Source organism: Ptychodera flava, chromosome 2 (genome assembly GCF_041260155.1).
Source record: "Ptychodera flava strain L36383 chromosome 2, AS_Pfla_20210202, whole genome shotgun sequence".
NCBI classification, from domain to species: domain Eukaryota; kingdom Metazoa; phylum Hemichordata; class Enteropneusta; family Ptychoderidae; genus Ptychodera; species Ptychodera flava.
Genome location: NC_091929.1, coordinates 3,931,761 through 3,945,715, shown reverse-complemented (window position 1 = coordinate 3,945,715; position 13,955 = coordinate 3,931,761). Strand labels below are relative to the sequence as shown.

At 38.3% G+C, this 13,955-nt stretch overlaps 4 protein-coding genes across 5 annotated transcripts; all 4 read left to right on the top strand.

Annotated features, from left to right (window-relative positions):
• Positions 1–7: 7 nt before the first annotated feature.
• On the top strand, positions 8–2,245 carry LOC139123807 (enolase-phosphatase E1-like). The gene has a single exon (XM_070689962.1). It carries the CDS (start codon positions 8–10, stop codon positions 2,243–2,245), a length of 2,238 nt encoding a protein of 745 aa, XP_070546063.1.
• Positions 2,246–2,915: 670 nt separating this feature from the next.
• LOC139151791 (protein starmaker-like) lies at positions 2,916–6,888 on the top strand. The gene has a single exon (XM_070724784.1). The coding sequence runs from the start codon at positions 3,577–3,579 to the stop codon at positions 6,886–6,888; it is 3,312 nt and encodes a 1,103-aa protein (XP_070580885.1). The 5' UTR covers positions 2,916–3,576.
• Positions 6,889–6,995: 107 nt separating this feature from the next.
• Positions 6,996–7,934, top strand: LOC139123796 (dentin sialophosphoprotein-like). The gene has a single exon (XM_070689951.1). It carries the CDS (start codon positions 6,996–6,998, stop codon positions 7,932–7,934), a length of 939 nt encoding a protein of 312 aa, XP_070546052.1.
• Positions 7,935–8,477: 543 nt separating this feature from the next.
• On the top strand, positions 8,478–12,457 carry LOC139151800 (otolith matrix protein OMM-64-like). 2 transcript variants are annotated; one of them, XM_070724797.1, is made up of 3 exons: positions 8,478–9,405; positions 9,716–9,831; positions 10,572–12,457. In XM_070724797.1, the coding sequence occupies exons 1-3, from the start codon at positions 8,478–8,480 to the stop codon at positions 10,611–10,613; spliced, it is 1,086 nt and encodes a 361-aa protein (XP_070580898.1). In that variant the 3' UTR covers positions 10,614–12,457. The 2 variants fall into 2 exon arrangements, with proteins under 2 accessions (XP_070580898.1, XP_070580903.1); XM_070724802.1 differs by lacking the exon at positions 9,716–9,831 and having other exon boundaries at positions 10,572–10,701.
• The last annotated feature ends 1,498 nt before the right edge of the window (positions 12,458–13,955 follow it).

Sequence of the window (13,955 nt, the reverse complement as noted above, 5' to 3'; positions counted from 1 at the left end):
AAAGAAAATGAATGATAATATTAAACGTGCTCCAATGAAAGAGTTATCAAAAAGCTTCAAAGAAACAGAATCTTCATCTTCTCATGAGTCAGATGTTGAGAAGATGACTCCAGAAAGCCCAGTCAGAGATGCTGAAGATTCAAAAACTGATGATGGCTCAAATAAAAAGGTTAAATCAACTACAACACCTAAGAAGATATTGCAAGAGGAGACGCGGGAGAGGAAATCAGGGAGAACAAACAAATCCGTTTATGTGGAAGACACAAAAACTGATGATAACCGAAGTGAAAAGGTTAAATTAACTACAACACCTAAGAAGATATTGCAAGAGAAGACGCCGGAGAGGAAATCCGGGAGAACTAACAAGTCAGTTTATACCAGACAAACAGAAAATGTTGATGAGTCATCAGGAGACAAAACAAAGACAAAATCAAAAGAGGGAATGTCACGTAAAGATACTGAGAAAATTGATATTCTGGTTACGGAGAAAATCCATGCAGAATATGATGGCAATGAAGACAGAGAAGACGGCTTTGATGAGAAAAGAACACCAGATGGTCGTGGTAGAAGAAAAAGAAAGAAACAAAGAAGAGAACGGCATACCGGTACATCTGTGGATGAAGACAATCAACAAGACAATGTTGATGACATTATTGATGAACAAACAAAGGATGAGTCAGAAGCAGAAATGCCAACCGAGTCTAAAAGAAGAAAACTGTCTGAGAAAAAGAGCCCCATAAAAGTGACAAAATCCAGCAAAACTGAAAAACCTTGTGATTTGGATTCTGAAAATATTAGCAAAGAGAGTGATGTCAATGTTAAGCAGTCAAAACACCGTAAAAAGACAAAACGGAAACGAGAACGCCATTCAGAGATACAGATCTCAAAGGATGATGACAAGAAGACAGTAATTGTAGACACTGTTGAAGAAAATATTAAATCAAGTGATGACAATGTGGAAAGCTTACAAGTGACAGGAATTCAAAGTGAGTCAAAGAATGATGACGAAGATATTCATGAAAAAGGCAGTGAGGCAGATATTCATGAAAAATGCAGTGAGGAAGATATTCATGAGAAAGGCAGTCGGAAAGAGATGAGTAGTGGCAGTGATAATGATGCACTTGACAATATGATTGATCTCAAAGTTGATGACAAGGAACATGAGAAAGTGGAAAAAGTTACAGTTAAAACAGAGGTAGATGATGTAAAGAAAGTCAATAGCCAGGCTGTGAAAGAAGAGATTGGACCTTCTTTCAACAATGATGTAGAGCAGTTTATTGACATTGAAAAGGGACAGGAAGTAGAATGTTCCCAATGGATGATGGACTGGTTGTTAGATGCTGATGTTACCTCTCCAATTCCAAGCATTGAAGATGAGCTAGGCTTGCCAGAAGACATGGCTTTGTTTGGAGGAATGATGGAACCAGAAATTATTAGTGAAGTGGTCAGTGAGAATCCTATAGAGATAGAAGATGAAGATGTTTGCCATGGAGGAAATGAAGATGTCAGTGCGGCAGCTGTCGATGCTGGTAGCACAGATGACAATATAGACAGTGAGCTATCTTTGCAAGGAACAACGTCAGTGAAGGAATATATCACTGAGGACATTGGCATAGATGTCACCGAAGTTGTTGTTGATGGCAAGAGTGGGACTGTTGATGACAAAAGTGGAAAAGAGACCAGTCATGATGAGAAGGTTGATTGTGACTACAGTGTCGGTGAGAGGATTGATTATGAATCAAGGAAAGATTTAGACATTGTACCACTTCAAACAGAAGGCGGTGTTGCGAATGGTAGTTGTCAAACTAGCAGTTCCATGTTGAACGAACATCATGGTTTGGTCAGAATAGATGAGGAACAAACTGAAGCTGTGAAGATTGATAGAGAGACAACAGACACTGCCATGAATGATGATGTAAAGACAAGTCACCATGGTGACAGAGTCAGTGAGAGAGAACTTAGTAGCAAAAAGAAGAGAAGTCGTCGCAGAGTTAGTAGAAGTGACATTGACAGTGTACAAAGTAAAAAAGACAGTGCCAATGAGAATTTGGTTGATCGTGTAAAAGCTACCTCTGTTAAGGTCAAGGGTCATCAACATGATGATTTGTTGACTGACAAAAATCAGACTGGCACTGACACTGGTGAAGATACCATAGTTGATGGTAAACTAAGTGGCAGTAAAAAGAGACAGTGGAGAGGCAGCCGGACACAAAAAACTGACAAGGATCTACAGTCAATAGGCTGAGGGACAAAATAAACCAGCAAGAGCAGAGACTGATGTTAAACCCAGTCATGGCAGAAAACTTATAGTGAAAATAAAACGCAGTATGATAGGCAGACTGAAGACAGATTATGACTATGCTGTCAGTACTGCAAATGACCAAAGTAAGACAGCCAATGCCAATGATGTAAAGACTACTGAAGATGCTGATGAAGATGTCGAATTCACTTGCAAAGAAAATGATGATGTCAAGTTTGATGAGGAACAAGTTAATGAAAGAGTGCTGATTGAACCACAGCAAGAAAGGCAAGACTCTGAGAATGATGTTAAGCTCTCTGATGTTGAAATTGACTCTGGTAAAATTATCGGTGTGCATAATGTCAGTGACGTTGAGAATGATGATGGTGAACAGTTTGGCAGAGTCATGATGAAGCGTAGGAAAACGGTCAGAATTGCAGATGACAGTGATGAAAGTGACCGTGGTCTCGCTACTGACAAAGAGCTGTCTTACAGAGACTCAAGTAGTAAACATGATGGAAGGCAGAGTGGCAGTGCTGAGGTTGAAGATGGACTAAGCAGCAACCAAAAGATTGATATTGAATGGGATGGTACCACAAAGATGATACTGGACGCAGTGATACGACAACAGATGGTACTGGACACATTGGTACCACCAAGGTTGGTACTGACACATTGGTACCACCAAGGTTGGTACTGGACACAGTGGTACCACCAAGGTTGGTACTGGACACATTGGTACCACCAAGGTTGGTACTGGACACATTGGTACCACCAGGTTGGTACTGGACACAGTGGTACCACCAAGGTTGGTACTGGACACAGTGGTACCACCAAGGTTGGTACTGGACACAGTGGGTACCACCAAGGTTGGTACTGGACACAGTGGTACCACCAAGGTTGGTACTGGACACAGTGGTACCACCAAGGTTGGTACTGGACACAGTGGTACCACCAAGGATGGTACTGGACACATTGGTACCACCAAGGTTGGTACTGGACACATTGGTACCACCAAGGTTGGTACTGGACACATTGGTACCACCAAGGTTGGTACTGGACACATTGGTACCACCAAGGTTGGTACTGGACACATTGGTACCACCAAGGTTGGTACTGGACACATTGGTACCACCAAGGTTGATAGTAGACAAAGGAACCGAGTGAAAGCTGAGACGAGTCAAAAGTATGACGAGGACACTGAGATAAACATTGAAGAAACAAGCAGAGCGGTGGTTCAAAGAAAGTCAGGCAGAAAGAGACGTGATCAAGAACAGAATCTTGATACTGATGATGAACACAGTGATGGTGAAAATACCAATATTATCACAGTTGAAATGACACCAACTCATAAAGACACTGATAGAGATGTTAAGATACATAAAGAGAAATCTAAGAAAGAGAAAAGTCGTCGAAAGTCTCACAGAAAGACAAAGTATAGTGACCAAGATACCAGTATTGATGATGAAGTTTCAGTGAAAGGTAAGAGCAACATTAATTTGGCAAGTCAGAAGTATGACGAAGATGTTGAGACAAACATTGAAGAAACCAGCAGAGTTGTGGTTCAAAGAAAGTCGAGCAGAAAGAGACGTGATCAAGAACAGAATCTTGATACTGATGATGAACATAGTGATGGTGGAAATACCAATATTGTCACAGTTGAAAGGACAACAACTTATAAAGACACTGATAGAGATATTAAGATACATAAAGAAAAATCAAAGAAAGAGAAAAGTCATCGAAAGTCATCAAGCAACATTAAACAGACAAGCCAAAAGGAGGAGGATGATGATGATGATGAGATTAACATTGAAGAAACCAGCCGAGCTGTGGTTCAAAGAAGGTCAGGCAGAAAGAGACGTGATCAAGAACAGAATCTTGATACTAATGATGAACATAGTGATGATGGAAATACCAATGTTGTCAGAGTTGAAAGGACGCCAACTTGTCAAGATACTGATAGAGGCATTAAGATACACAAAGAAAAATCTAAGAAAGAGAAAAGTCATCGAAAGTCTCACAAAAAGAGAAAGTACAGTGAACAAGATACCAGTATTGATGATGAACAAACTGAGACAGTTAAGACGGACAATGAAATGACAATTCAAAAGTATGACCATGAAGAAGATGTTGATATAAACAGTGAAGAAACAAGCAGAGCTGTGGTTGAAAGAAAGTCAGGCAGAAAGAGGCGTGATAAAGAACAGAATCTTGATACTAATGATGAACATAGTGATGATGGAAATACCAATGTTGTCAGAGTTGAAAGGACGCCAACTTGTCAAGATACTGATAGAGGCATTAAGATACACAAAGAAAAATCTAAGAAAGAGAAAAGTCATCGAAAGTCTCACAAAAAGAGAAAGTACAGTGAACAAGATACCAGTATTGATGATGAACAAACTGAGACAGTTAAGACGGACAATGAAATGACAATTCAAAAGTATGACCATGAAGAAGATGTTGATATAAACAGTGAAGAAACAAGCAGAGCTGTGGTTGAAAGAAAGTCAGGCAGAAAGAGACGTGATCAAGAACAGAATCTTGATACTGATGATGAACACAGTTATGGTGGAAATACCAATATTGTCACAGTTGAAAGGACAACAACTTGTAAAGACACTGATAGCGATGTTAAGGTACGTGATGAAAAATCTAAGAAAGAAAAAAGTCGTAGAAAGTCATCGAGAGACATTAAACAGACAAGCCAAAAGTATGATGATGATAATGATGATGATGATGATGAAGAGATAAACATTGAAGAAACCAGCACAGCTGTGATTCGAAGAAGGTCAGGCAGAAAGATGTGTGATCGAGAACAGAATCTTGATACTAATGATGAGCATAGTGATGGTGGAAAGACCAATGTTGTCACAATTGAAAGATCCCCATCTCATAAAGATATTGACAGGGGTGATAAGATACATAAAGAAAAATCTAAGAAAGAGAAAAGCCGTCGAAGGTCTCACAGAAAGAGAAAATACAGTGAGCAAGATGCCAGTATTGATGATGAACAAACTGAGGTATCTGAGAGAGAGATTGAACTGACAAGTCAAAAGTATGACGAGGACACTGAGATAAACAGTGAAGAAACCAGCAGAGCTGTGGTTCAAAGAAAGTCAGGCAGAAAGAGACGTGATCAAGAACAGAATCTTGATACTGATGATGAACACAGTGATGGTGAAAATACCAATATTGACACAGTTGAAAGGACGCCAACTTGTAAAGACACTGATAGAGACATTAAGATACACAAAGAAAAATCTAAGAAAGAGAAAAGTCATCGAAAGTCTCACAAAAAGAGAAAGTACAGTGAACAAGATACCAGTATTGATGATGAACAAACTGAGACAGTTAAGACGGACAGTGAAATGACAATTCAAAAGTATGACCATGAAGAAGATGTTGAGATTAACATTGAAGAAACAAGCAGAGCTGTGGGTCAAAGAAGGTCAGGCAGAAAGAGACGTGATCAAAGAAAGAATCTTGATACTGATGATGAACACAGTGATGGTGAAAATACCAATATTGACACAGTTGAAAGGACGCCAACTCATAAAGACACTTCTAGAGATGTTAAGATACATAAAGAAAAATCTAAGAAAGAGAAAAGTCGTCGAAAGTCATCGAGGGACATTAAACAGATAAGTCAAAAGCATGTTGATGGTGATGATGATGATGAGATAAACATTGAAGAAACCAGCAGAGCTGTTGTTCAAAGAAGGTCAGGCAGAAAACGATGTGATCGAGAACAGAATCTCTATACTGATGATGAGCACAGTGATGGTGAAAAGACCAATGTTGTCACAGTTAAAATGACACGAACTCGCAAACACACTGATAGAGACCTTAAGATACATAATGAAAAATCAGAGACAGAGAAAAGTCGTCGAAAGTCTCACAGAAAGAGGAGGTATATTGAAGAGGATAGCAGTATGGATGATGAACAAACAGAGACATGTGAGAAGGACAGTGAACAAAGTGACACTGCTGAGATTGATAATGTGGAAACTGATAATGTTAGGAGAATTGAAAGAACTAATCAAGATTATGATGACAGCTATGAAGAAACTATCAAAGTCAAGATTAGCCACAGAAAGTCAGGCAGAAGGAAAAGTGATCGTTCTAATTATGAGTCAAGCTATAGACACAAGAATGATAGAACACACACTGATAGTGAACTATCCGACACAGAGACTGATCTGTATGATAGTGATGTCATCAGCAAAGCTAGAAAGAAGCTCAGGAAAAGTAGGAGAACTCGAAGTCATTCCAAACAGACCTACTCTGAAAACATTGATAGTACCGGTACAGAGGCTAACGAGCCTGACTGGAGAACAACTTACACTGCTGATAGTGGACACGCTGCAAAACTAGACATGGTAGAACAGTATGAAAAATATGCCAGTATGTGGCAATTGAAACCATTGTCTATACAATTAACTAGGTTACCAACCATACTTCACAGAGTCAATGTAAAAGATTTTGAAGACAAAATGCACTCTGAGAAAAGTTTTGTCAAACCCAAAAGATTCAAACACATTATCATGGTAGAAAATCTAAGTGAGAGTGAACACGACGAACAATATAAACTAAAACCAATTTTGGACTGTAGAGAGCCTAGCTATAGAATGTTTGCCAAAATGTGAGTAGTGAAACTGAGTGTCAAGAAAGCCAAGCTGAAGATACTTCTGCAGCAGATGATGAAAGGCAAGTGGAAGTTTCAGCTGTAAAGCAAAGAAATGAAGACTCTGAGATGTCAGGAAGGGAAAATTTTGAAAATGCAGACGATGATAAATTAGAGTCAGGAGGAAATGATGTAGTTGAAAATCAAGATGATTGTCAGTCTGAGATGATAGACAATGAAAGGTCAGCAACGCCAGAACATGAAGAGTCTGAAAGACTGGGACATGGTCAGTCTGAAAGTCAAGGACATGGTCAGTCTGAAAGTCCAGAGCATGCAGTTGAGATGCATGAGCAAGATGTGGTAGAGGAGACAGGAGATAATGACTGTGAAGTGGCAGAGAGTCAGATGGATGAAGAGTCAAACAGTGATAAGTTACATACATTGGACAGTGAACATTCAGAAAGACCTGATATTGTGAAATTTGAGATTCCTAAAGATGATGGATTTGAAAAGCCTGACAGTGATATTTGTGACGAGCAAGGAAATCTTGACACTGAACAAGAAACTGATATATGTGACAAGTCAGACAGTGATCACTTTGAGAAGGTGGATGAGCCTCAGTATCAGGTGGATGACAGTGATGTGCCGTGGATTACAGACAAGGAAATTGAAGTCAGTGACGATATTGAAATGCAAACAGGTGATTCAGGGATAGCAGGCAGTGAAAACACACAGATGCCAGATGGTTGCAGCTCAGAGATGCCAGCCAATGATATGCAGGAAACCAGTTGTATGTCAGAAATGCCAGCCAGTGATATGCAGGAAACCAGTTGTATGTCAGAAATGCCAGCCAGTGATATGCAGGAAACCAGTTGTACGTCAGAAATGCCAGCCAGTGATATGCAGGAAACCAGTTGTATGTCAGAAATGCCAGCCAATGATATGCAGGAAACCAGTGGTACCTCAGAAATGCCAGCCAGTGATATGCAGGAAACCAGTTGTATGTCAGAAATGCCAGCCAGTGATATGCAGGAAACCAGTTGGTACCTCAGAAATGCCAGCCAATGATATGCAGGAAACCAGTGGTACCTCAGAAATGCCAGCTAGTGATATGCAGGAAACCAGTGTTACCTCAGAAATGCCAGCCAATGATATGCAGGAAACCAGTGGTACCTCAGAAATGCCAGCCAGTGATACGCAGGAAACCAGTGGTACCTCAGAAATGCCAGCCAATGAAATGCAGGAAACCAGTGGTAGCTCAGAAATGCCAGCTAGTGATATGCAGGAAACCAGTGGTACCTCAGAAATGCCAGCTCAGTGATATGCAGGAAACCAGTGGTAGCTCAGAAATGCCAGCCAATGATACGCAGGAAACCAGTGGTACCTCAGAAATGCCAGCCAGTGATACGCAGGAAACCAGTGGTACCTCAGAAATGCCAGCCAATGATATGCAGGAAACCAGTGGTAGCTCAGAAATGCCAGCTAGTGATATGCAGGAAACCAGTGGTAGCTCAGAAATGCCAGCTAGTGATACGCAGGAAACCAGTGGTACCTCAGAAATTCCAGCCAGTGATACGCAGGAAACCAGTGGTACCTCAGAGATGCTAGCCAATGAAATGCAGGAAACCAGTGGTAGCTCAGAAATGCCAGCCAATGATATGCATGAAACAAGTGGTAGCTCAGAAATGCCAGACAAGTGATATGCAGGAAACCAGTGGTAGCTCAGAAATGCCAGCTAGTGATATGCAGGAAACCAGTGGTAGCTCAGAAATGCCAGCTAGTGATATGCAGGAAACCAGTGGTAGCTCAGAAATGCCAGCTAGTGATATGCAGGAAACCAGTGGTAGCTCAGAAATGCCAGCTAGTGATATGAAGGAAACCAGTTGTAGCTCAGAAATGCCAGCTAGTGATACGCAGGAAACCCCAAGAACTGAAAAGAGAGAGATGTCTGGAATTTTGACTGAAAATGATGATGTTGTCATGAAAACTGAGGGAGAAGATCATCACCGTGGTTCAAGTGAAGTTCATGATGATGTGAAATCAAATTCAAATGATGGAAAACCAGAAAACTACAGTAACACAGCAAATGAAATCATCGGTGATTGTGTGCATGGAGAACAAAATGAGAAAGAAGAAAACACTGATAGTATTGGAGAGTGTGTGAACACTACTGCTGCTATTGAGAAAAGTGAGTGTGATGAAGATAAATCCAGTGGAATGGATGATGAGAAGAAAACTGATGTAAACAGATCAGAGGATAATACAGCCACTGAGAATAGAGAAACAGAAAGTAAAGATATGGGTGATGATGATGGTGTTGATGATGAAGAATTGAATTTGATCATGAATCTTGATCCAAGTCTGCTGGTAACATTAGATGAAGCTGCAGATGACAGTGGCACAGAGGAAGCTACACCTGACATTGACAATGGCATCAGTAGCAACCAGGATGATTTCAAAGATACTGATTTGTATGATGGTGAAAATGGTGACGACTGTGATCAGACACTTACAGAAGGATATGATGGACAACAAACAGGTAATTGAAGATAGCTTCTAAAATTGATAATTTTATTCATTACAACAGTTACATCACCACACTTTCTTCTTTTAACATAAACTAATCTAATCACCACACTTTCTTCTTTTAACATAAACTAATCTACTACTTTATGTGATCTTGTTAGACCTAAGTATTGTATTATTGTGCTTGTCCAAGTATATATATTTCTGTTGTTCTAGTTTGTGATTTGTGATCTATCAATAATGTGGTCATTATGACCGGTGACAAATTCTCTCAAATTGTTCTAACCTTCCCATACTTTGTCTTATTCTTTTTCTTTCTAAAGGCTGTGAGTTTATCAGAACAGGCTTCTATTGTCTTCTGTGTCAGGAAATGTTGACGGGTCCAGAGTCAGTTATGGAAACACACTGTAAGACACAAGGCCATTGTGCAAATCTTCAGGTGAATATTAGTTCACTTGTTGTCTTGTCTGTACATGTACTGTCATAGCTTTCTTTTCTTTCTGTTACTTGCAATGTGTTCCTTGTTTATGGTTGTACAATGTATGCGCCTTGAAATTTGAAAAAAAAACAACTTTTGCTCAAACTTTCTGTCAGGAAGCTATCAATCATTCTGTTTTTAATTCAAGAACAAAATTTAAGGGTCTCTCCACAAAATTTGGCACTGCAGAAACAAACTGCCCAGTATTTTCCAACACTTGAAATTCAAAATGGCCGCCATCCCTGTGTTAAATCTATCGAGGAAAAGTGACTCTGCAATATTCACAAAAATAAGCCGGTGAAAACTTGTATTTACTTCATAAGCTTCAAAATGAGTTTCAAAAGATGGTAGGCCAAAGAGTATAATATATACCGGTATATAGAGAGAGAGAGAGAGAGAGAGAGAGAGAGAGAGAGAGAGAGAGAGAGAGAGAGAGAGAGAGAGAGAGAGAGAGAGAGAGAGAGAGAGAGAGAGAGAGATAGATATAGATATATGTATTGTTGTATCACCATATATTTCAATGTTAAACAGTGTCAGCAATGATGTTGATATGAGTAGAATTTTGTAACTGTTAAAATTGAACTGTATTGGTTAAATTCAGTGTGTTGATATGGCCAGATAGTGGTTGTAGGCAACACCATTTAGTTGTTGAAGAGTTTTCACACTTTCTGAAAAGCTGTCTTTCATTATTTCTGTTACAGGAACACAGTAAACTGATGGAGGAAAAGACAGATCATGTGTGAATTAATGTCCAAACATCGCAGGCAATGAAAAGGGAAGTTGAGAGAATGGCATTGAAATGGAAAACTTTATTACAAAAGATGAATGCCTGTGAGCAGTGGAAACTATATTTCAGAAGATGAATGATGTAGATGGTTGATGAGAACTATGCAGTAAATAAATGATAACTGTTGAGACTGGAAAACTGAGTGATAAATGCCAATGGAAAACTGACTGATAAATGCCATGGAAAACTGACTGATAAATGCCGAATGGAAAACTGACCGATAAATGCCATGGAATGGAAAACTGACCGCTAAATGTCATGGAAAACTGATGGATAAATGTCATGGAATGGAACACTAGCCAGATAGATGCCATGGAATGTGAAAAATGATTTGTAAATGCCATGGAATAGAACACTGACTTGATAAATTCCATGGGATAGTGGACTGATGATAAATGCCATGGAAAACCTTGATCATGGATTTCTCTAAGTAATAGATTGAAGTGATTCCATCCAAGAAAGATGAAATGTTGTACTTGTATAAATGTAAATACACAATGTAGAAGATTACCAGACAAATGAAGATGAGGTTGGAGTATGCTTTCAAAATTGATAAAGTGATTTTATTTTATCAGCAAAGCTGACTGAGTAGTACATGCAGCAAATGTATATGAGATATAAAGGAATGTTTGGTCTGATCCCAAGACTAATATAATGGTTACAAAGTTGGTATGAGACAAAGGCTGTACATTTTGGAACTATTCCAATACATGTACATGTACTGTTAGCATATCAAAACTTGGTATATACTCTATATACAGAATGATTATTCAATCCTTTGGCAACTCTGCCAAAAAAAATTATTACTGCCAGTAGATTTCATCTTTCTGCATGCATATGCCAACTCTAAGTTTTATAATAGATGTCTGTTGTGTCATCTTTAATTTGTTGTTTTATTTTATGTTAAGATATTTCTGTATCCTGTTGCCAGAATTATTACGCAATTCTGATCTGATGTGAAACAAACAAAACATAGTTTATTTGCAAAAATCATATATTTGCTTATATGCACGTTACATGATATTATATGACATTGCTATTTCTATAACATCTCATCATCATGTGATAATTGACGCCATTACTGTTTCTTTGTCCTTAGAATGACTGATACTCTGTTAATGACCAAAGTAAAATTTTTGTGTTAACCAAATGTGTTTTAGCTTGAAATTCCTGATTTTTACTACTTTTTGCCCATTTAGTTCTTAAGAATTGTAAAGATGGTTTTTGTTGTGATAATGAAAGTCACAGCCTTTTTGTGTTGTTGCAAAAGTATTAATATTTGCAGAATATGAGTCATGTAAAATTTGTATTATCTCAGAGTATTTGTGTAAGCAGCTATAGAATGAATGGTACTAGTTTTTACAGAGTAGTACAACTGATGTTTTGTCATTAGATGTTATTGTAAATATCCTACTTTGTATTCAGAACTCAACACAGACAGCTTCAGATGAAATCTTACACACATAACGTTCTCAGTATCTTCCGTGCCATTCACTATGTATCTCACTGAATTCTTTAGTTGCCTGAAACTTGCATCAAAAGTCAATTTTACAAAGTATACGTTGCTGTTCTGAAGCTGATGTGATCAGCTGATTTACTCTCCTTGCTTGTAAAGTAGCATACTCTTCAAGAACAGTGGCTGGATTGACTTTATTTACATCGGGTTGTTGTAAATGTAACATCTATCAAATTTATGATATGACTTAGTATGTTACTGTAAACTGAGATGTACAAAGCTATAGCATGACATATTTTCAAGATGAAAAGTTTTGTTTGAATAAATCAAGGAATGATAGCATATCCATATTGTGAATGACATTGGATTAAAATTACCACACAATATTAAAGGTATACTGTCACCTGTTCCAATTTTGCCACAGTACCATGGAAAGAGAAAATCTACCCATCACAGATTTTAAGCAGATGGCCGCTTTTTAAAAACAGCGCCCTCACATGGGTGCTTTGAATGCCAAGGAACGCCCCTTTGACCATATATGGGCACATTTAGGTTACAGGTGATTGTATACCTTTAATCATGAATGTCTGTCTGTCAACTCTACAGATGGAAATTTTGGTGAGTGTGGTTTACAATATTTGTCAGCCCAATTGCCCACCTAAACTTTGGATGAAAGTTTCAAATGGCAGTAATGGTATTTAAATTTGAACTTTTCAGTTTCCAGGGTGAAATTAAATACAAAATAAGGCCTAGTTAGAATATAAAGTGATAACTATACTCTTCTTTGGGTGAGAGGAAGTATTCAAACCAGAGGTTTTCAGTTGATACATGCCGGCATGTAAGCACTACAAATAGATGCATTATTTAGTCCAATAGGCCCATATATGCATTGTGCTAATGGGAAAGATAAAATAGGGTGACTATGACACTAAGTTCAATTTGTTAGGAAGTATAGAACAGCAGACAAGACTATTGTTCAGAAAAAACTTAGACAATTGGATAGTGTTTAAAGCACTGCACTAATTAGAAATACGGCATTACTGTGTATATTACAAACCGAGTGATGAAAGAATGAATTTTCAGCCATGAATTGTAAATTGACCCATAGTGGTAGTATTGCGGTATCAGTGAGGAATAGGATTGAAAGGGTGGAAATGTCGTTTGGTGCTGGTGTCAAAGATGGTGTACTTTTAAAAGTTGTACAGTTCAATAAAATTTGAAACCCTTTTTGACATCTTGACTTAGATAACCAGTAAAGTGTGGTTAAAATAGTTTATCCCATGGGTGTATGCATGGTAGTGTCCATTGTCAAAATAATCAAAGATAGTTTACCTCATGGTGTATGTATGGAAATCTCCATTCTCAAAATAATCAAAAATAGTTTATCCCATTGGTGTATGCATGGTAGTCTCCATTCTCAAAATAATCATAGATGGTTTATCCCATATTCTGCATGCGTGAGTCTCCATTCTCAAAATAATCATAGATAGTTTATCCCATATTCTGTATGCATGGTAGTCTCCATTCTCAAAATAATCAAAAGATAGTTTATCTCATATTGTGTATGGTAGTCTCCATTATGGAGTAACAAACAGGTAGATTTACTGGACTTTGAAACTAATCCGTGTCACCATAGGGATGTGGTAAGTCCTGTTTCACTTGAAATAGAATGGAAGTAACAATTGAAAGATGGAGAGTAAGTACCCAAATTGATCTTTTTGGTTATTCACAGTAAAATGTTTATCAAAATTCACCGATCTCCTGAAGGAGATGTTTCACACTAAAAGCAAACACACAGATCATGCTGTCATTTTGAAATCATCCTTCTCTCATTCGAATTAT